The sequence below is a fragment of the Hydra viridissima genome, unplaced genomic scaffold (assembly GCF_058129835.1).
Source record: "Hydra viridissima isolate aposymbiotic clone 2 unplaced genomic scaffold, HvirCarnegie_v1 scaffold_2, whole genome shotgun sequence".
NCBI lineage: Eukaryota > Metazoa > Cnidaria > Hydrozoa > Anthoathecata > Hydridae > Hydra > Hydra viridissima.
Genome location: NW_028324301.1, coordinates 16444529 through 16466681, shown reverse-complemented (window position 1 = coordinate 16466681; position 22153 = coordinate 16444529). Strand labels below are relative to the sequence as shown.

The window sequence follows — 22153 nt, the reverse complement described above, 5'->3', positions numbered from 1 at the left end:
TATGTTTGCTTTATTACTTCATTTTTTATGAGTATCACAAATCTACTTCACAGCTACTGGATCCACTTATTAGAAAACATCAAAAACTAATTTTCTAACCAATATCTTCCTTAAAAATAACATCAAACTTTTTCAAATTTAGTTATAACTTTAAATAGCTTTACTCTCATAAGTTCATTCAGTCAAAAACCATGTGTTTTTCTAACACATCTATATTCTTAAGAATATCAATTGTAAATACATTTTATCCTATAAAGTTTAAACTAATCTCTTTAATGAATTGGTAAAAGAAATAAAGATAAGCAGGCAATTATCAAAGAAGCATAAACAAAAATTTTCGAAAAAGAAATCAGTTCAAAATGTACTTTAGAAGATTTCTGTTTAATAAAAATTGAACTTTAAAGTTGTTTTAACTGTGAATAAGAACTTTTAAAAATGAGCAACTTAAAATTTTTACATACCAAGCAGATCATCTGTTATTGGTAATGCTAAAAAGTAAAATCAAAAAAAGTATATGTAAGACTTATTTGGCATAAAGCAATCTATAAACCAGCTAAAGCTAATCATTTTTATGTGTATCATAATTTTTATTTCTGATTCATTTCTACCAGTAAAAAAATTGCACAATAGAACAATAAAATGTATTTTCAAGTTTTAAATTTCTTTTAAATCAAAAAAAAAAGTTCAAATGGTAGAAAGATATTTTTAATACACTTTTTGAAAAATTATAAAAAAAGTTAAGTATAAGTCATTTTTCTAGTTGAAATCTCTACCAGTTTTAATTTTTTTTTTAAGATTTTATATCAAATGCATAGTATATGTTATAAAACAATAAAAAAATACTAAATATACAGTTAGAGAAATAAGTATCTGAACAAAACATTTTATTATGGAAAATAAACTTTGTTAGTTTATTTCAGAAAAAAATATAAACTATATAAAAATAAAAAAAATCATTAATCTGAAAGAAAATTTTATTACAAATTCAATATGCAAAAAAAAAAATATCAATAATAATATTTGAAATATCAATAAATAATTGATAAAAAATTAAGATACATTTAAACTTTACAATTTTTTAGCATTAAATAAGTATCCGAAAAAATTTTTAAAGATTAAGGCTTAAAGATTAACGCTTCTCCAAGTAATTATTTTTATGACTTTAATATCAAGTTGGACCACCTTTAGCTTTTATAACTTCTGCAAGTCATCATGGCATCGATTCAACTAATTTCTTTGTGGTATCTGAGTCGATATCAGCCCATGCCTCTTAGAGCATGATCTTTAGCTCTACTTTTCTTTTTAGACATCGTGTGCCACATTTTTCATCCAGAATAGCCCAGAGATGTTCAATTGGATTGAGATCTGAACTTTGTGCTGGCCATTCAAATAAGTCAATTTGCTTTTGGATAAAAAGCTCTTTTGCTTTCTTTGACATGTTTAGGGTCATTGTCTTGTTGGAAGATAAAATATTTTCATTGAAGTTTTAACACTCCTTCGGAATTGTTAAATTTTAGCAACACAAGTTAATTACTGTTGATTAATTTTTTGCTGTATAAAATCGTGATTAAGTTTGCTTTTAGAATAATTCTAAAAGTATTTATCAAAAACTAATGTTTTTCTGAAAGAACCTGACAAAGTTTATTTTTCACAAAAAATGTTTTGTTTGAATACTTATTTCTCTGATTGTATACATAAATATTATTACTTTCTACAACTTGTAAAAAATATAAAACAGTAAAACTCAAATCTACTGACATAAAAAAATACTTTGACTTTGGTATAAATTTCATCAACTCCAGTTTTAATAAGTTAACGTACATGTTATTGATGTATAAGTTGAAGACAAACTCCTAAAAGCATTAATCACACTTTGATTTTGAATTGTAAGATACCCATTGAGATCACCACAGACTCCATTGGTTCCACTAGCAAAAAAAAATATTTCTTATGGTTTTAAGATTGATTAGTTTATATGAAAAAATCAGTTTACTCATAATCATGAAGAACTGATGAACAAAAGTTAAAAAATCATCACAATCACCATTTTCACTTTTTATATTATAAACAACAAATCAAAGGTAAAAGAAATAATTAGATATTACCTCTGCTTTATTGATGAAACTTCAGCAAACAAAAACCCATTTAAAGATGAACTAAGAAGTGTTGCTAGCTAAAAAATGATTAAAGTTTTTCAATTTTTATTCCTACTATAGAGTAATAATTAAATAGATCCGTAACATTCCTTGCGTAAATATAACAACCAATTAAACTTTGAATGAGGAATTTAAAAACCTGAAGCTCCAGATTGTAAACAACTAGCTCATAAAGATAACTTCCTGGTAAACTATCATCATAACCCCAGATGTCATTTGAGCAAACTTTAAATAAAGTTGGTTCAGTCATTTGCCTAATCTTTTCTACATTGTTGATGTTACCTGCAAAAAAAGTCAATGTAAAAGGCATTTAACACTTTTTATTATAATCAAAGTTCATAACAGTGTTGCTATTGGTTTAAACAAGTCAAAAGATTTGTTAAGAGAAATAGAACTTTGATGAGACAATTTATCAAAAACCTGCTAGCTGTCTCCAAAACAGAACATTTGGTCTAACATCCCCAACAAATATTTCATCTACCAAAGTAGCAGTGGAGCCAACTTTCGACACATATATATTTGAGTCAATCAATAAATCTGGTATCTCATGTGATTTAGAAGGAATACACTCAGAGGAGACCAGATCACCATTAATATAAAATGAAATGCTTTCATTAAGAACAAATGCAAAGTTATACCATAATCCAGATCTCCCAGGTAGTGCAAAAAAACACTCATTATAAAACGCCATGACTGGTGTTACTGTGGTTGAAATATTATTTTTTAATTTGTCACAAACTAATGCAACAAGTCCAAATGTAACAATGGGCTCATACTTATCCCAACTGTTACAAGTTTGTTTGATCCAGATAGAAAACATAAAAGTGCTGTTATTGTATTCAAAAAAATCACCATTGTTAACAACAACATTAACTTCATTGACTGAAATGCCATTATTAATAAACCCAGGCACCATTTTAACTGATGCTAACTTTACCTCATACTCATTTGCGATACCTGCTTCAAATGTTTGATCGTAAACGTTGTTAAATGGTTGAAACCAAGTCTTTTTGAAATCATCTACATCTAAAAACAAATCCCAAGTCAGTATCCATTGCATCATATTGATTTTAAAATTCTTTTTGTAATGACAAATGGCAACCATTTTATTCATCTTGTAAGATTTTATTTAATATTGCTAAATAGGAAGCAATTCAAAATGAGACAGAAACAAAATATACAAAGACTATCAAAACCTGACTCTTAATTTTAAGTTCAAAAATGAACTTTTTTTTCTCTAAATAAGCATCTCTACTTAAAATACTTTTAAATAGAAAAAAAAAAAAAGGTTTTGGACAAAGGATGATGTCAAACCTTCAATACAGCTACCATCTTTATCAAAAATATATCTGTATGGAAACAACTCCCATTCACCATAAAACGAGTTGCACCATTTACAAGGGTTTGTTTGGTTTGCAAGAACCCTTGTACATGCAAGCTCCACTATAAAAAAAAAAACTCTTCACTTTAATAGCTGATCAGGAATTAAAGGCTAGGGTTAAACTTTTGTAACAACCAGGGATTTTTAAGTATTATAATAAAATTTAAAAATACTAGTTATGATAAAAAGTTAATTTGTTACTATCTATTAAATATAATAAATATAATACATAAAATACTTGAAAATAATTGTTTGGTGACAAGTGTTATTGTGGACTATAAAATGTATTCAGTTTTGATAACAAAAAAGACTTTCATTTTTGGAAATTTAGAAAAACCATTCATTTAACTACCTGGTCTGTTATCACACAACTGAGCTGCTTTTATTGCAGAAGGAAACAACATTTCTTCGAACATTTGAAAGCAGAATATTATACTTTTAAGATTGATTTGCATGCTTGAATTTGTTGGGAAGGATATATTATCAAGAGAAACCCTCTATTAAAATTCAAAAGTAAAAAACATCAAACTATCATCAAATGTATGTATGTATGTATGTATGTATGTATGTATGTATGTATGTATGTATGTATGTATGTATGTATGTATGTATGTATGTATGTATGTATGTATGTATGTATGTATGTATGTATGTAAATTTCTTAAAAAAAACTTACAGCTTTGAAATCAATCTCAAGGGACAGCCTTGAAAATAATCGTTCATACTGAACCACTACAAAATGCCAGTTTAAGGAATCGAATATCGTATTATTTGTTTTTCCATCATATTTCAGACTAGTTATAAAAAAAACAGCAAATTTCTCCCATTAATCTTTTTCTACAATTAATATTTAAGCAAAAGTAATTATAGTTAAAATGGTGGCTAACTGTTCAGAAGTTTGATTGACAATTATTCTAACAATTTTTCTAACAAGTCATTTCAAGATAATGCTTTTATCCATAGGCATTATCTTGAAACACTGAAGAAAAAAGTGTTAGTTTCGCTAAAAAGTTTAAACTTATTTTCATAGATCTTAGACCTGTAGCGCATGATGCTAAAGTTCCAATCCCTGAATTGAATTTATAGAAGATGAAAGTGCCATGAAGAGGACTTTGGCAGTGCCAAAGTCATCTTCATGGCACTTTTAATGGAAAGGGTGTTTTAGTCCTATATATAGTTCATAGAATGCAATAGATTAATAGACGTAGAGAATGCAATAGAGAAATAGACGTAGTAAAATATTTAGCTCACTTTTTTTTTCAAACATCATAAAACAGTAATCATCTTTGCAAAAGATTACTTTAAAAAAATTAAGTAAAACTATTTCTTTGCAGCTAGCTTGTTAATAACATTCTACTCAACTTAAATGTTTTTTTAAATTATTTTGTTTAAACACTCTTAAAACTTTCAAAACAACAAGTGACATCCAGGTTATGCAGAAGTTTATAAAAAACTATGGAACTCAAAAAAAGTCTTATATTTCGTCATGTAAGATAAAATTTAGTGTTTATAGAAATGTTAGAAAGCCCATACTGACAACCAGAGATCAGCTCACAAGATTAAGGTGGAGTAAGGAAAGACTTGGGTGGTTTTTGGAAAAGTGGAATCAAATAATTTTCAGTGATAAAAGTACCTTTGAAGTAATGAATAGAAAAAGCAATGTTCTTGTTAAAAGATTTAAATCTGAAAAGTATAGTAATCACTTTATAGTTCCAAGGTTGAGAGGTGGCGGTGGGAGTGTTGATATTTGGGGCTGCTTTAATTTTAACAGAGGTGCTTAACATATATACAGACCAAAACAAGCAAACACCTGTATAGAGATGCTAGAAAACTGCATGATTCCATCAGTAGACATGCTGATTAATCAAAACAAATGGTTGTAGTTTCAACAAGTCATTGCGCCTGACCATACAGCTTGTAGTCGAATAAGATCCATAAACAGATTAAAGCATGAACTAGGTATTATTTAGAAAAGAGTTCCAACTGAAATTTGCAACAATCTTGATAAAACAATGCAAAAAAGATGTGTAGCTTGCAAAAAAGCACATGGGGGATATTTTAAATAATAGTTAAGAAGTTTAATTTTGTTGCATCAACTTTGATATGTCAGATTTTTTTATTGATAATTTTTGTTATTATGCTTGATAACATTTTTATATACAATTGTATGTTTAAGTATGTCATCCTAAATGCAAGACTTGTTTAACTAAAATTTTTCTCACAAATAAAAATAATTCAATCTTTTCTTTAGTTTCTATTTGATGATAGAAAATAGAAACTAAAGAAGACATTTAATTAATTACTTTAAATAAGCTTTAAGCAACTAATTCTTAATGCGCCTATCTTTTTTGAAAGCGCTATGTATTTTGGCTTCCTTTTTATACGTTCATTACTTTTTTCTCATAAATTTATAACATTAAAATCACTGAAATATTAAGTTAATGTTTTCAAAAAATGAACTTTATACTCACTAAATTGATGAACCTTGAAACTCAATAACCATTTCTTTTCCATACACAAAGTTCATAACTCTGGATGAGCTAGTTGATCCTGAAAGACTGTAAAACCAAAATATTAAAGTGAAATCCTTGTTCAAAACCAATTCTTCAAAGTAAAAAGATTTACTAAAAACTGTTTCTTTATGACCATGAATGAAATTCAAGAGAAGGGGGTTGGAGTCTTGAGATATGTTTGGATTTGCAAATGTTGTAAAAACCTCTGCCCCTTTGACAAAAATGGCAGGATAAAATAGATTTCTATCAAAAACTGTGTCTTGGTAACCATCTGTTAAGTTCAAAAAACTACTTGAAGATGCTGTTGAATTTTTCAAATCTATAATAAATTGAAAAAAAAAGGAATATAATCATCATCATAGCAATCATAATAATCATAATTACAATAACTTTCAACTTTTGCTTTTTTTGTGTTTTGCTTCAATTAAACTTTTTGATAGTTATCTTTGTGAAAATGATTATATCATGATTATCTCTGTCTAATATAGAAATTGAAATGTTGTTAAATGCTTTTTTAAGGTCTAGAACCATTATTTATGATTACATAATAATGGTTCTGAATTTAAATAAGCAAAAAATGTGCATTCGAATTCTTAAACACTTAGTAATGTTAAAAACTTGGTCTTTATCTGTTTTTATCTTAAAGTTTAAATAAAAGTTAAAATAAAAATTCACAAAAACAAAATAGATTAGACTCACACCTGGAGCAGTAGTTTCGTTTATATCTCCAGTACATACACTTAGAAAATGAAAGGTACCAAAAGCAATGTAGCCACTTCCAAGGCCATTCTTTAATGCAATAAATTCAACCTTAAAAGTTCAAAACATTTATGATCATCTGAAGACTATTTCATAGAAAAGTGACAAAATTATAGGTTTTAAGATCAGTACCCTGTTTTATACTGTATCATATTGAGCATACCAAGAGTATAATTGAACTTTTTATTCATACTATTTCTTAATATCCTGATGTGTTTAAGCTTTAAACAAGCAATAAAAGTGTTTCTAAGAAGCAATAAACATATAAGAAGCAATAAAAAAGCAGCAATGAAAAATTATTACTGAAACAAAATGTTCCCCCTCATTGCTTAAATCCAGCTCTTTTTCAACCCATTTGTCAAGAGCTTCTCTTCTGTAAAAAAATGCAAGTTCTTTATTTATTCCACTCTGTTTAAGCCCAAGCACAACAAGGCTAACAAAACCATTACCACTAAACTTGAATTTAAATGATAAACATGGTCCCTGTATGTTTAATGAGATTTTAGACAACAAATCTTGAGAATTTTGTTGACTTGCACTTGCTTGAATAAAACCACCTAAAAAATAATTGAAAAAAATTGCACAAAAAACTATTGACCATAAAATGCTTTAAACTGCTAAATAAATATGGTTGAGCCCATAGCAAGATCTTAAACTGCTCTTTAGATCATTTGTAAAAAAATCTAAAGAGCAGTTTTTTTGCAAACTATTTACAATAATTTTGTAAATTATTTAAAAATTATTAAAATTTTACATTTTCTTTACAAATAAATTTGTAAATAAATTTTTTCTCTTCTTGATTTATAAAAAATCTTATAAACTAGACCTGTGCAAATTATATTACAAGTTCAAGTTAGTTTTTTTAGTTGGTATTTTAATGAACATTTTTGTTCTCAGTTTGGTTTAAGTTTATTTTTTTGTAGTTCAACTTTAGTCCATTAAATCAAATTTTAATTTCATTTTAATTAATTTCAATTTAATTTTAATTAATTTATTTGATGTCATCATTTTGGTCATAAAGTCAAGTTTTGGTGATATTTGTGGAATGAAATGTTATCGGACTAGTTTTTGCAGAAAAAAATGTTGCAATTCTGACCAATATTGCAGAGTTAAGTTCTACAGAAGTATGGTAAAGATAGTGATTTACAATGTTTTGCTGATGCTTCTCACTTGCAAAGTTTGGTTCTAAAAATAACTTTCTTTCTCAGAAAAATCATTCTATCTTGGTTGATAGAAGATTTTTTCACTAAATCTCTTAATTTATACTTTATCAGTATATTGTAAGCAATTATGGCATTAAAAAGTTTGACGGAGGGGGCTTAGTAAGTGCAATTTATTAATCCAAACCAAAAGTGCTAAATGTTACATAGGGATTGGATTAAATTTGAGTGACAATAGCTGCAAATTTAAGTGTGCTACGCCCTTAAACAACAATTTGCACAATTACTAGTTTGCACTAATACTAGTTAATAAATTTGGAGTTAGTGAGGTGACTTGTTCAGAAATTGCCTTAAAAAAATTTCTGCTACTATAGATTTTCAAAACTCACTATATGGTTTAGTACATAGTTTTGTAGAAGCCAAAACTTTTTGTTTTTTAAATATTATTAGCCTGATTTAGGTTTTCACTTTAAAACCCAAACTGATTGTTTTTTTCAGTTTCTCACAGGCCTATAAATAATACTCAGCATAAAAGGTCAAACTTTAAAATAAATATTGCACACCTATAATAAGTAAATGAAAAAAAGAAGATCTTACCAGGCTTAGGGAGATTATATTCAATTTTTAAAACACTTCCAGGTTTCAATGCAACATTATTAATTGTCACCATGATTGTTAGTGGTCTTGTATAAGAAACGGTTTTTAGAAGATGAGTTAACAAAAAAACAAGATCAGAAGTGATAAAAGTAAGGTCAGAGCTTGTTGAGTTGCACCATTGAGTTTGACTTACTTCATTGCTGTCTAGAAACTGCATTTTTACTTCTGAACAAATATTACTTTTAGGTGAAACTAGTTTGAATTCAATATATACATGATTCAACTGAACATTTTTAAAGTCCAAAACAATATCATCAAAATAGATGGTAGAGTTACTTTGAAGAGAAACATAGATATCCTCATCAATATAATCATCTTCACTAATTAGTACAAAATCTGATAAGCTGCTGCTGTATTCCACTGTACTGAGTGATTCTTTAAAAAAAAAGCAAAAAGCAAAAACTTCAAAGAATAACAGAACTAATACTAATTTTATGCAAGTTAAAAATTGAAAGAAAAACAAATTCTCTCAATCTTTCTTTATTATGTACAACTTAATATAACATAAACTACTTGTAAAAACATTATTAAATAACTATATTTATAAATGTTTTCAGTTCCTTTGATAAGTGCTCTCAATAGCATACCTAGAGTTTCACATGGACATACCACATTTTTACAGTAGCAATTGGAACCATAGCTGAAACCTGGTGGGGGAGATGCATCTAAACTACTCCAGTCTGCCAAAAGTAAAAGCAACATAAAATAAATTCAACAAATCAATTAATGTTTCTCATCATTTTTTTCCTTATAATAAACAACTGTCAAACTGGTTTAACAGAAATAAATACCTAAAGATTTCCGATCAAGTAACTGAGATATCTCCTTAGCAGACAATGGCATGTCCCACATTTTTATACTACCAAGACTGCCATACAGATTTGAGTTGCTGTTGTAATCAGCATACACAAGAAGGTATTCATTGTACAATGTACGGTTTGATGAAAGATTATTATTTGAAGCTGTCCCATTATCTTTCAAAGCACCATTAACATACAAGTTTAAAGTATTATCTTGTTTGGACCATACTAGTGTCAGTATATAAGGGACATCAGAAGGGTTCATAAATCCTGCCTCATACACACTATTTTTTGTAACAACTGTGGCAACTATTTTATTATCATTGTTTAAATGAATTTGAAATCCAAAACCATGAGTTTTGGTTTGATAGCCACCTAAACCGGCAGAAATTATTGGTGCTGATTTTTCAACATCTAAAAAAATTGGTATAATTATACCTTACATATAGTAGGATATTAAAAATTTTTAAATTTTTTTGCTAAAATAACTTTAATATTGGTAATTTTGGGTAATAATTGGTAACATCAAAGCATATATGTATTTTCAAGAACACTCAGAATGGAAATTGAGTTTTATTATTTGAAATTAAATAGATGTTAGTTTGAAATATATTTGATGTCTTTTACAAAGATGTATGTAATATCTTGCAACACTATCTTATTATCATTTTGAAAATGCTTTTTATTTAGTTTTGGTCATAAACACCCTTAGCAAAAAAATTTTTGCAGCAGAACATTCTTTTATACTGTTCTTAAAAATAATTTTCTTTTATACTGTTCTTAAAAATATCTTTTTTTTTAAATTTTAAAAAAAGAATTACCATAAATAACTATTAATTAACTATATCACTCACATTCACTACCATAAAATTTAACCGCAGAACTTCCTATTTGTAATGCTTTTGTTCTTATGGCTTCTTTAAATGTTATGTACACGCTTTCCCCAACTTCTAATTGATACTAAAAAAACAATTCATACAAAAATTATTTAAAAAAGAAGTATTTTTACAAATGTAAAATCTAATCATCTTAAGGAAATATGTTAACTAAAACATTTAAAAAGAACTGAAAACTGAGTAATTAAGGATTAAAAATAATTTACAAAATAATAAAAAGTTTTGTGTGCAGTTTACCCAAAATCAATGATGTAATCTATTTGAATCAATGCAATACTGCATTGTGATCAATTTAAGAATGTCAAAATATATTCATTAAAATTACACATTAACTTTATGAAAACCACAAACAAAAATCATTATTTTTAAAAAATTATTAGAAATAAAAAAATAAAATTTATCAATAAACTGCTTGGTTGTTAAAAGGTAACAAGTATTTTTCTTTTAACAAAATTTGAATAACCTATAATAACTTTATAAACATCTATTATAAATTTCACCTTTAAAACTTTAAATAAAGTCATCTTTATTACCGTATTAAAGTAAACAAAATATAGTTCATTGTTCAAGGTATCTGAACACTCAACTTCTAGGGTAAAAGTTTGTTGTGATAAAAAGTCATTTTTCAATTCCATTCCAACTATGTAGTAAACTTGACCAAAATTGTATTTTGAAGGATTAGAAGTGTAACTTGAAGTGATGCTAGCAGGTATTAGTTCTTTAACTTCTCCAACAGCTTTGAAAGGAAAAAGTAAAAAACAAATGAAGTTCAGCTATCCTCTAAAAACTTTAAAACTATATTTTATATTTCACAATCAATGCAAAAACTGCAGAAATTAAAAAGCAAAATAATTTTTTATGTAAATTTTATTATGCTCCACAGTGAAACTGCCTAACTAATCAAAAACCATTTAATTTTTTTTAATTAAACTTTTCTTAAAATTATTAAATATTAAAAAACCATGTTGAAGGTTTTTTTGCTATTTTTATTGTATGATATTTGTAATATAAAAAAGCAATAAGGTGGTTTAATTGAATTTTTCACTGAAACTTTTACCAATAATATTCGTTCCCCTAAATTTAACTATCATTAATAATCACAAATACAAGTGACAATGGTAAAAAAACTAAACCTTTAAGTTGATAGGCTATTGTTAAAACGATTTCACTTCTGCTGTAGAAAAAATAGTTTTTGTTTTGCATTGCATTATCTGGCATTATAACAATACCAATGTCATTTATCAACCCATAATATTTACTTTTAACTCTTTCAAAGAGATTCATTAGATCAATACTATTGTAATTTGGAAAAGAAATACTTTTGGTCCCATTAAAACTAAAAGTAGTATAATCAACATTATGAAGGATATTCGATGCATGTGAATAATCCTTATGTTTGAGATTATCAAAATTATTTCTAAATGTATTTCCTTGTGACATTGTTAAGTAAGCTCTTGCAAAAAAGTCTTGACATATGTTGCAATCAGGAACATTACCAATGTTTAACTGAAAGTTTGTAACTTTTGCATTTGATGGTACTTTAACATCAGCAAAAAAAAATGAAACAACTGAATCATGTTGATTGTAGCATCCAAACATTATTTTTTCAGGTTCCATCTGAAAAGCGTCATCAAAATAAAATGTAGTAGAAGGACGAACATTGAGGACAATATCTTCTGTTGAAAACTGTGCTACAAAAACAGGAAAATATTTTGGTGCAATATTTCATTAACCTCATATTTACATACACAATATTATCATTTTCATATTTATATGCTATATTTTTGCTTATAACATTAAAGATGCATTTTAACAGTTATAATATTTCTAAAATTACTATATTTATTGTATTTACTATATTGTATGTAAATTCCACTGTAATACATTGTTAACTGTGGCACTTTGTTTACCAACACTATATATATATATATATATATATATATATATATATATATATATATATATATATATATATATATATATATATATATATATATATATATATATACATATATATATATATATATAATTAAACAAAGCACTAATTCTGCATTACTAAATATTTACTTTAAACAGCATTAATACTGTAATACCAAATAGAATTAAAAAACCATTGAAAAAACTGCACATATATTTTTCTTTACTCAAAATGTTAAAAAAATGCTGCTTACTCATCAAATTAAATTAGTATCTTCTGTACAAGATGACATCTTAAAAGTGTCAAATAAAAAGAAAAAAATATATTGAAATAATCGATTGAATTTTGAAGCTTTAAGATAAACAAACACTTTTTTAATACTTAAATGATTTTTTTTATAAACTTCTCTAAATTTATGGCCTTGACAGAATGGTTGTTGCTAGTCTTATTTTAACCAAAACATCAAACAGTAAAGCAATAGTGAAGAAAATGACTTTAGGTTTTAGCTCTGAATAATGACAGTTTAAAAAAAAAGGATTCTGAAAATTAACAAAGAACAACAAGGTCAACAAAGAAAAAATATACATACCACACAGTTTTTGTTTTAACAGATAAATTTTGAAAACATTACTTAGTATGCTTAAAACTAAAAAAAAGTAGTCTAAAATGAGAAGAATTTTACTTGAGGGTGCAACTTTTTGGTTCTCTATAACAAAATGCACTTCTGTTAAATACTGATAGTTTTTAATTTAAAAGTGTATTATCTTTTTATACAAAAAATGTTATGAAATGAAATTTACCAAATCATATTCAGTCATAAAATTTAAAATATTTTAACAACAAATTATAAGCAGAGTATTGGATTTCAACATATTAGAAATATTAAAAAAAAAAAAACTATGAAGCATTAAAAAATTACTTTTTAGAAGTATTAGTTTTAGAAGAACTATGATAATAATTTATAAACCTAAATATTTAGTCAAAACTTTTGAGTACACAGCATGATGCAAATTTTCATTGCATGCAAAGTAAATGTGATCATTCATAGACATAACAAGCTACGTTTTGCATTCTAAAAAATGTTAAAAGAAAAAAAAAACTAATTATTTAAGAAACTAACCACAACTTGAATTTTTTAAGCAAAAGTGGTGGATTTTATCTGATATAAGTATTCAGTTTCTTTTTAAGCTTATCACAAAAATCAAAAATTGTTTTTTGGTCAACAAAATGTTCTGTTGGCTTACATAGACTTATAAGAGAAATTATGTCTATCCAGGCATACATTTTATTTTTTTCTTTTAATTATAAATGACTAATAAATTTTTTCCATAATCTTCTAAAACAAGTAATTTTTGAACACTTGGAATTTATAACTTTGTTGTTTTTTTTTTGACATATTAATATGCTGAAATGCTAGAAAGGCTGCATATAAGAGGCTTTTCACAGATTCAAGAACCTCCAAAATTTGTGGATGGCTCAATGAATCTTGTTTATATCATTTCCAATCCTGTAATCTAAGAACAACAAAGAGACTATAAAGTGAAGAGCAATTTCTGTTTAACTGATATAAGCACATAAATGTAATTATTAAGTTGGTTATGCCTTCAATCTAATTACTACCCTGCTCAATTCAAGTTCTTCTTACAGAGCTCAATATGAAACTAATGAGGAGAGCAAGAAATATTAACCAAACTTAGGTATCATCAAATGAGGTGGATGGGTGGAAGTGAAGGCGAACTACAACCTCTTAGATAACTATTTTACATCATTTAAACTGATGTTTCAAAAAATATTTACAAAAATAGCTTATTCATAAAATATATCTGATTGATTTATAAAATATATCTGATTGATTCTTAAAATACCATAAATATATCTGATTGAGTCATAAAATGTCTGAGTCATAGAATACATCTGATTCATAAAATATATGAGATTTATATAATATACCAAGATGTCCTTACAAAGAAAGAAAGCTCAGATTTGTAATAAGCATATTGACCATAGTAGAAAAAAGTAACTATGTTGTGTACTGTGCATTTATGTTGTGTACTGTGCATTTATGTTTTGATATGTATTCTAAGATTCTTTTAGTAAATGTAATAAAACTATTCTCGTTTTATTTCACGTGAATCTGACTTTCACTTATTAAAGATATTTGAATGTACTTATCTTTTTTTAGTTTAAATACCTGCTACATCAAGTTGCACAGTGAAACCAGTGTCACACAAGTGTGGTTGTGTATAGCAGTTTGGTCCAAAATGATTGCTCATAAGTCTATTTAAGGAGTTAGTCTTTTGCATCAACCTTGAATCTCCATAAAGTTTTTCACCTCCAAATTTACTAGTGTATTGAGCAAGTTTGTTTTCAACCTCAGTATATTCTTTAGACCAAAAATAATTTGCTAAAAGAAAAAAAAAAATTAACTAAACATATTTCTAATTAGTAAAAACCCCCAGCTAAATGTAAGATAGTGTTAATATTTTTTAGTAAAAAGTTTGCATTAGTAGTTAACATTTTTTACAGTATAAAATTTTGATTAGTAGGAAGTCTAAATAATTCTTTCAAGACAAATAAGAAGTATTTACCATTTTATCAAATTGTTTACAAAAAAAAAGCTTACCTGTTAGGTAATGACTTCCTTTTAAACTGATGGTGATATTTTTCTCAAAACCTGTAAACCACTTTAGACATGAAAGTTGGAGCTTTGATGTTCGAAACGGAATAAGATAAATCTCAGGTGAGACAGTAAATATCTATGTAAAAATACTTAGTTAACACCTTGACCGTATTAATGAATTTCAAGTGAAAACTTTGAAAACAAAATTGTAATAAGATGAGGGTTACAAGATGAAATAAATAAAGGTGAAACAAAACTTCGACTTAATGTAAAGAAAACTATCAACAACCTACAATATCATCATTAAAAAGTTTACTGTCTTTGTACGGCACATATTTGTCATTTACATCATAATAGATACAGAATTCCAACAAAGAATTCACATTATCAAAGACAAGCCCACTGATTAAAGTTGATTGACCAAGTGTGATATTTATCAAGTCACTTGGTGAAAAAGTAAATGAACCAACAAACCATTTTTCTTAAGTAAGAGAAAGAAGCTTTATTCAATTTATGTAAGTTTATACATTAAATATAAAATATATAAATATTAAATATAAAATACTTTAAGTGTACAATGTGTTAATAATTAAGTGTTAACCAACAATTTAGGTAAACCAACAATTGAAAAATTATACACAATTTAAAAATTATGATAAAAGTATGAAAAAACTGACTACAAACTAATTTACATATTTTATAATTATAAAACTATACCTTTTTGAATATATATAGTGATGTTCAAAAAACAGCCTTTAAAGGTAAATTAAAATTTTCACTTCACCTTTAAGAAATAAAACATTTCTAGCTTCCCTAATCAAAACTTTTCATATAAGGAATATTTTATTTCAGGCTTATAAATGTAAATAATAGGTAATCTCTTTAACTATCATGCTAATAATATTTTAAATTTTGTAAACAACATATAAACAATTTTTTTTTTACCACAAACCTAATCTTCATTAAATTCCTTAAAAGTTACAACAAACATTTGTTTTATAAAATGTTTTTATAAAACATATTTATTAAAACTATTTTACTAATTAACAAATATGTAATTTAAAAAAGTTTTGCGCAAATTAAATAAAACATAGAGAACTTTTTTTTTTTGTTCAGCTAAATGTTTTGCTATTAACCTTTTATCTTTTACTAAAAAGTCAAGTGGAACAACTGGGAGTGTATAATAAGTTTTTTCATAATTAGTCAGACTTACAACACCAAAAAATCATTGCAAAGTTAAATTTTTCTTCAATTGAAGAAAACTCTAACTTCAGATTTTTAAATGCCAAACTTTCATTTCAATTTTATTAAAGTACAACTAATATAAAATTAAGAACTATTATTCCTTTTCACAAGATAAAATTAAGTTCTTAGTCAACTATTTAGATCTTTTGTAATTTTTTATTTGTCTTTTGTATTAACTTGAAGTACAAAAATAAAATCTTATCATTACTTTGATATCAGAAATAAGAAAATAAGAAAATCTGAAAATTATATCAAATAAGAAAATCTGTAAATTAAAAAAACCTACAAATGAGAAAATCTGAAAGTTACAGAAAGTAAAATCCTGATAGTAGAAAGTAAAAGATAAATCAACATAATTTTGACAAACATCAAAACTTGTCTGTTAAGTGAAGATAATGTAAAAAAAAAAAACAAGAACTTATTACTGTTGCCAGTAAGGCCTTTCTGGCCTAATTCTAAAATAGAATCAAGAGAAACCCTCCAAAGACTATGGGAGTAATGGCCAGGGGGATGAATTTGTCAAAGAAGACTGTCAGGAGGGTTGTCCATAACCACTTTGGACCCAAGTCTAGAGCCAGAAAATAAAAATTTCTTTCAAAGCATTGAAGATTTAAAAAAGTAAGAAGCATGCATTCAATTCTCAAGAAAAAAAATGCTGATTATTCTGTTTTCTGATCAGAATTATTTCAAAGTGGATCAGGTCCTCAACAGCAAAACAAACAGATACATCTCCTTAAAAGTTAAGAAAGTCCTAGATGACATCAAATTTATCAGTCAAACAAAGCACCCTCACTAGGTAATGGTGTTTAGTTTGGTTGCTTCCAATAGTCTTAAGGTATTGCCATTCTTTCTGGTTTCAAAATGGGTGCTAATCAGAACTTGGAAAGGTGTTTAGCCCTTGTGTCCTTCCTTAGTTTCATACCAACTTTGAGAAAAACCAAATAATGTTTTGATGCAAGATGGGGCACCCTGCTATACAGCAAATTCAGTATAAAAATGGTTATGAGAGACCATCAGGAATTGGCTATAAGAGAACTTCTGGGATGAAGACTAATGGTCCTGTAACTCACCAGACTTGAATCCTCTGGAGCTCAGAATATAAGCTCATGTTCAGGCTTGGGGTCACAATAAACAATATCTTGATCTGAATGATCTTTGCCAATCCGTTAGGAATTCATGAAATGACCTCTCCATTCAGTAAATTAACAACACCTTTAAAGGGCTCTGGTCTTACCTGGAGGCAACAATCAAAGGAAAATTTTCAGAATACGAAGCTTTAAGACTTAATGTAGAACATTTATTTAATAAACTAACTTCCTTCTCTTATTGACCTCCTGTTAATAAACCTTTTCAAAAATAATTTAATTGGGTAAATTAACTTGCTGTAAGAGGTAAAGATAAATGAAGTTCCAGTTGATGAAGAAAGCAAAGTATGTTCAAAAGTTAAAGCAGTGAGTGCAGAAAACTTGAGAGTTAAAAAAACTGCCATAAACATTTGTGACATCTTTCCAGTCTTTTTAATTTTAATGTGCAGCAAAGAGGAAAACTTTGAAAACAGTCAGTGAAATACTTTCAAAAGATTAAAAAAAAAAAAAAAGAAAAAAAGGGGATCGAGCCACAGAGAAAAAAAAAAATCACAAGTAAACCTTGTTCAGATAAATGAAAAAAATGGAGAAAAATTAATGGTGGAACTACTAAGGCAAAGTCGGTCTATACAGAGACATTTGAGAAGTTGCTAGAAGGCCATATCAAGAAACATGCTGATCAACTTCATGTCTTAACCCACTGAAAATACTATTAACATTTCATTTGACCCTCAGAAAAATAGTGCTATGTTTTGAATTGGCAAACATTTGTTCTCAACTATTGAAAGGATGTTAAAATAAGGTAAGGTTTGTGATATACTACATAATTAAATATTTCAGCTTATATCAATTCATTTTTTATATAAAAGTATAATTAATTCTGTTGCTTGAGGCCGAAATATTTTATCCCTTTCTAGGAGTTCATCTTTCTAAAAGTAAGACATAAACATCATTTTCATTACAGGATTATAATGATTAACTAGTATCTTTCTAGATGTTTTTGGATCAATTGAGATGCTTAACCAAGTTCTTTATGTAGTTCAAACCATCCAATCTTTTTAAACCATCCTGCTGATTGTGAACAATCATGGATCAATTGTTTCACTGAGGGTAGCATTACTCATTTTTTGGGGTGGTTCACCATATCACCTTATACATCCTATTAATTGCAGTATTTGAATAGGGGTAACTATGGTCTTTTAAAAAATGTAAAAACTGCAGTTAATGATAGAAGACATCTAACCCAGACAAAAAAGTTTTGTTAAATAGACTTTTATGTCAGTAATGACACCATGAAATAACTTAAATCCACAAAAAATCCTCAAAACAAAAATATCTTCCTTAATTAGGAGTTTGAGCTATCAATTTTAAAAGAAAATATTTTATTGTATTGCTTTACTGTATTACTGCATATTCTTTATTTGTAAAAACAACAATTTAAAAATACTTTAAAATCCTGATTTACTTTTGGATGCTATCAGTTGCTTCACTTTTGATTAACCTAACCTGCTTTCATTATACTAAATGGTCTTACTTAGTGACAGGTTTGAATTAGATTAACATTTAATAAAGATCTGCAGAAGAACTCCTAACAACACCCAAAAGTTAGGAAGCTGCCCTCAAACAACGATTCTTCACTCCTTTACCTCTACAAATTCAAGCAGTTCAATCTGAAATAGGGCCATTACAGTATAACATTTTCAACATAGCACTATGAATTACTCTTAATTACAAATTTGATAACTAATAGAGTTGAAGCAATGTGACAGTGTGGAAAGACAATGTTCAGGGCTATGTTTCAGCCCTCAAATCAAGATAACAAATTATTTTCCTAAATAAATCAATATATTTTTTTTTCATTTTTTGGTCCAAGTTACTACTGATTATCTTGTTTTGAGCATAGCAAAATCTTTTAACCACTAGCATTTACTCCATAAAAATAAAATTTGCATTCTGATTTGAAATTTAAAAACAAAGATGAGTTATTTCTTTTAGATCTTCATTTTAGGCAAGAACGACAATGACAACCATCTTTCAAAACCTGCATTACAAAAAAGAGGAGTGCAAAAGTAAAATAGTCCTCACATTTCATACTTTGAACCAAGGTTTTGAACCAAGTTGAAAACTAAAAGAATATTAGTTTAAAAAATTTATATTTTAATAACATACATACATACATAAATACATACATACATACATACATGCATACATACATACATACATACATACATACATACATACATACATACATACATACATACATACATACATACATACATACATACATACATACATACATACATACATACATACATACATACATACATACATACATACATACATACATACATACATACATACATACATACATACATACATACATACATACATACATACATACATACATACATACATACATACATACATACATACATACATACATACATACATACATACATACATACATACATACATACATACATACATACATACATACATACATACATACATACATACATACATACATACATACATACATACATACATACATACATACATACATACATACATACATACATACATATAAAAATAACAACTATTTACTTGGGGCACTATCCAATTTGGTTTTAATGAGAAACTAGTAGAGGTAAAGTTTAACAAAACTATTTTGATAAATGGGATCACTAATGTTTAAAATAATAATATCAAAAAAAGATATTGGTACTCAGGTTAATATATACATATCCATCAAAATAAAACAAGTTAATGGACAAGTATGTAAAAAAGCAGCATCAACTAAACCACGTTCAGCTATGCCATTGACTGTCTTCATATGTATTACACTTGCATTTGTTGACTTGTAAAAGCCTGAAAAACTTACATAATAATAACATTGGTCAAATATGAGCTTATTTCTTATTATTGTGGTAAAATGGGGAGAAAAAGTGTTACTGAAGCCATCAAATGACAAAATATTGGCTTGAGAAAAGAAGGCAGTAAGAGTAAACAAGAAATAGGTAGAATTTTAGGAGTAAGTGAGTATAAAGAATACAACAAAAAATTATAACATGACAGATGAGGTCAAAGATTCAACAAGATCTGAAAGGTCTTAAAAGATAACAAATAGAGATGAACACTATCTCTATAGAATAGCTAGACAAGATGCAATGTTAAGTTATGGAACTCTAGCTCATAAATTTAACACAACACATTTAAAAGTTAAAATAGGCAGAGAGACAATAAGAATTGTCTCTTCAATGTTTCTAAGATTTTGTCCAAAAAAGCTAACAAAAATCCAGTAATTTTCCAAAACTCTACAAGTATTTTGTGAAAATTGAATCTGTTCAATAATATAATTATTGACATTACAAGATAAATATTTTGTTCAAGTTTTGCCTTCATGTTTTCTTGAATAAAGCATGAATAAATGCTTAAAAGTTATTATAAAAAATAGATATATATCAAAGTTTTGTGTATATTAAAATTTTGTAACCAGATTAGCAAATGGAAATATATTTAACTATCATTTATCTAGACAAACATTCTTTTAGTGTTAGAACTTTACCTGGTGTTCATGTCCACTTGTTCAGCTTATCACATCAACTTTACAGAACTGACTGATGTTAATCACATAAGCTGGAATAGCAATTTTTTAGACTTAGGACACCAAAATTTCCTGTCACTTCCAGCATTGTGTCTAAGGAAGGCTTGTTCATTTTTTCATTAGAACATAAAAGTAGACTAATTTCACTTATTGACCACTGGAACTGGTATGAGCTAGATTTCTCTTATTATAGTCAACTGGCTTTGATGGGCCAGGACAACCTGAAGGAGAAACTGAAGTTGATTCTCAGCCCTGTCATTGACAAATACCAACTCTGCCAATACTTGAAATTCTCAATTATATTTTCATCTTCTTCACAAAAACAAGGATCTTGGGTAAGTATCTTTTGGATTATAAGCAATGGGAACAACGTCTTTGAGTTGGTTGTGCAGACTGTTCATGACCATAGAAACCAAGAAATATTTCCAACTTTACCCTGGGCCCTTTGGGAAGATAATCAGGTGCTACTTTTTCTGTGGTTGTAAGCATCAGTCTCCTGAAAATGTGTGACACTCTGGTATCAAACAGGTTCCTCTGATATAAACCACAGGTTCCTCTGATATATACCAACTGATAATAGCAATTGATATACAGTATAGCTGTTTACAAACTTTGTAAACATTTTACAAACTTTGCAAACAGCTAAATATTTAGAGTTTTTTTGTCATAAATTTTTTTCTTTTCACTAAAAATGATAGAAACTTTTAACAACTGTTTCTCTAACGTGACTACATAGTCTAATTTACTCAACAAAAAAAAAAAAGATAACTTGGAACAGAAGGAAGGAATTTAAATTTTATTAAAAACATAAACATGCAAAAGTTTATAAACATGAAGAAATTCAAAAAATAATTTTCACTAATAATCACTAATTTTCATCACAACATATCAGTATTTTGTTGGATAGCCTCTAGATTTAACAATGACGATGCATAGAGTCAACAAAGTAGATAAGAACACTGTACACACACTGTATTTAACATTATTCTTGTTCAAAATGTCACCTTAATTCAACAGCACTTTTACAGGAATCAGGTTTTGATAGTCTTACCAAAATTCAGCCTTGATGATCTTGATGACAGATGTAGTTATCTTTGGCTTGCCTGTATGATGCTTGTTTTTATATGTCTTATGGTCTCTACATCTCTTAACTAGTATGCTAATTGTTGATTTCACCACATCATAAAGCTCAGAAATTTTCTTAAAAGGAATCTTATTTGCTACAGCACCTATTACTAAATTCTTCTATTTTCATGACAATTCCTGAAGTTACTCAACAGAGCTTCAACAGCAAGTGATGTAGTTATCAAAGCTCATAGATATGACCACAGAAAAGTTTGGTATTTACGTTAGATTATC

The 22153-nt window shown here is 27.4% G+C and overlaps 1 protein-coding gene across 1 annotated transcript in view; it reads right to left on the bottom strand.

Moving 5' to 3' along the window:
• Positions 1-22153, bottom strand: part of LOC145195994 (uncharacterized) — a 247611-nt gene that overhangs the window by 93312 nt on the left and 132146 nt on the right. Inside the window, exons 110-129 of the mRNA XM_090078096.1 lie at positions 15154-15341; positions 14864-14996; positions 14432-14644; positions 11456-12013; positions 10856-11058; positions 10281-10386; positions 9418-9840; positions 9214-9306; positions 8567-9001; positions 7113-7366; positions 6752-6860; positions 6009-6369; positions 4214-4331; positions 3890-4034; positions 3471-3599; positions 2577-3182; positions 2296-2438; positions 2106-2173; positions 1822-1928; positions 462-488 (exon numbers count right to left, since the gene is read on the bottom strand). Coding sequence (XP_089934222.1) covers positions 462-488; positions 1822-1928; positions 2106-2173; positions 2296-2438; positions 2577-3182; positions 3471-3599; positions 3890-4034; positions 4214-4331; positions 6009-6369; positions 6752-6860; positions 7113-7366; positions 8567-9001; positions 9214-9306; positions 9418-9840; positions 10281-10386; positions 10856-11058; positions 11456-12013; positions 14432-14644; positions 14864-14996; positions 15154-15341 — 4419 coding nt within the window. The remainder of the gene's footprint in view (positions 1-461; positions 489-1821; positions 1929-2105; positions 2174-2295; positions 2439-2576; positions 3183-3470; positions 3600-3889; positions 4035-4213; positions 4332-6008; positions 6370-6751; positions 6861-7112; positions 7367-8566; positions 9002-9213; positions 9307-9417; positions 9841-10280; positions 10387-10855; positions 11059-11455; positions 12014-14431; positions 14645-14863; positions 14997-15153; positions 15342-22153) is intronic.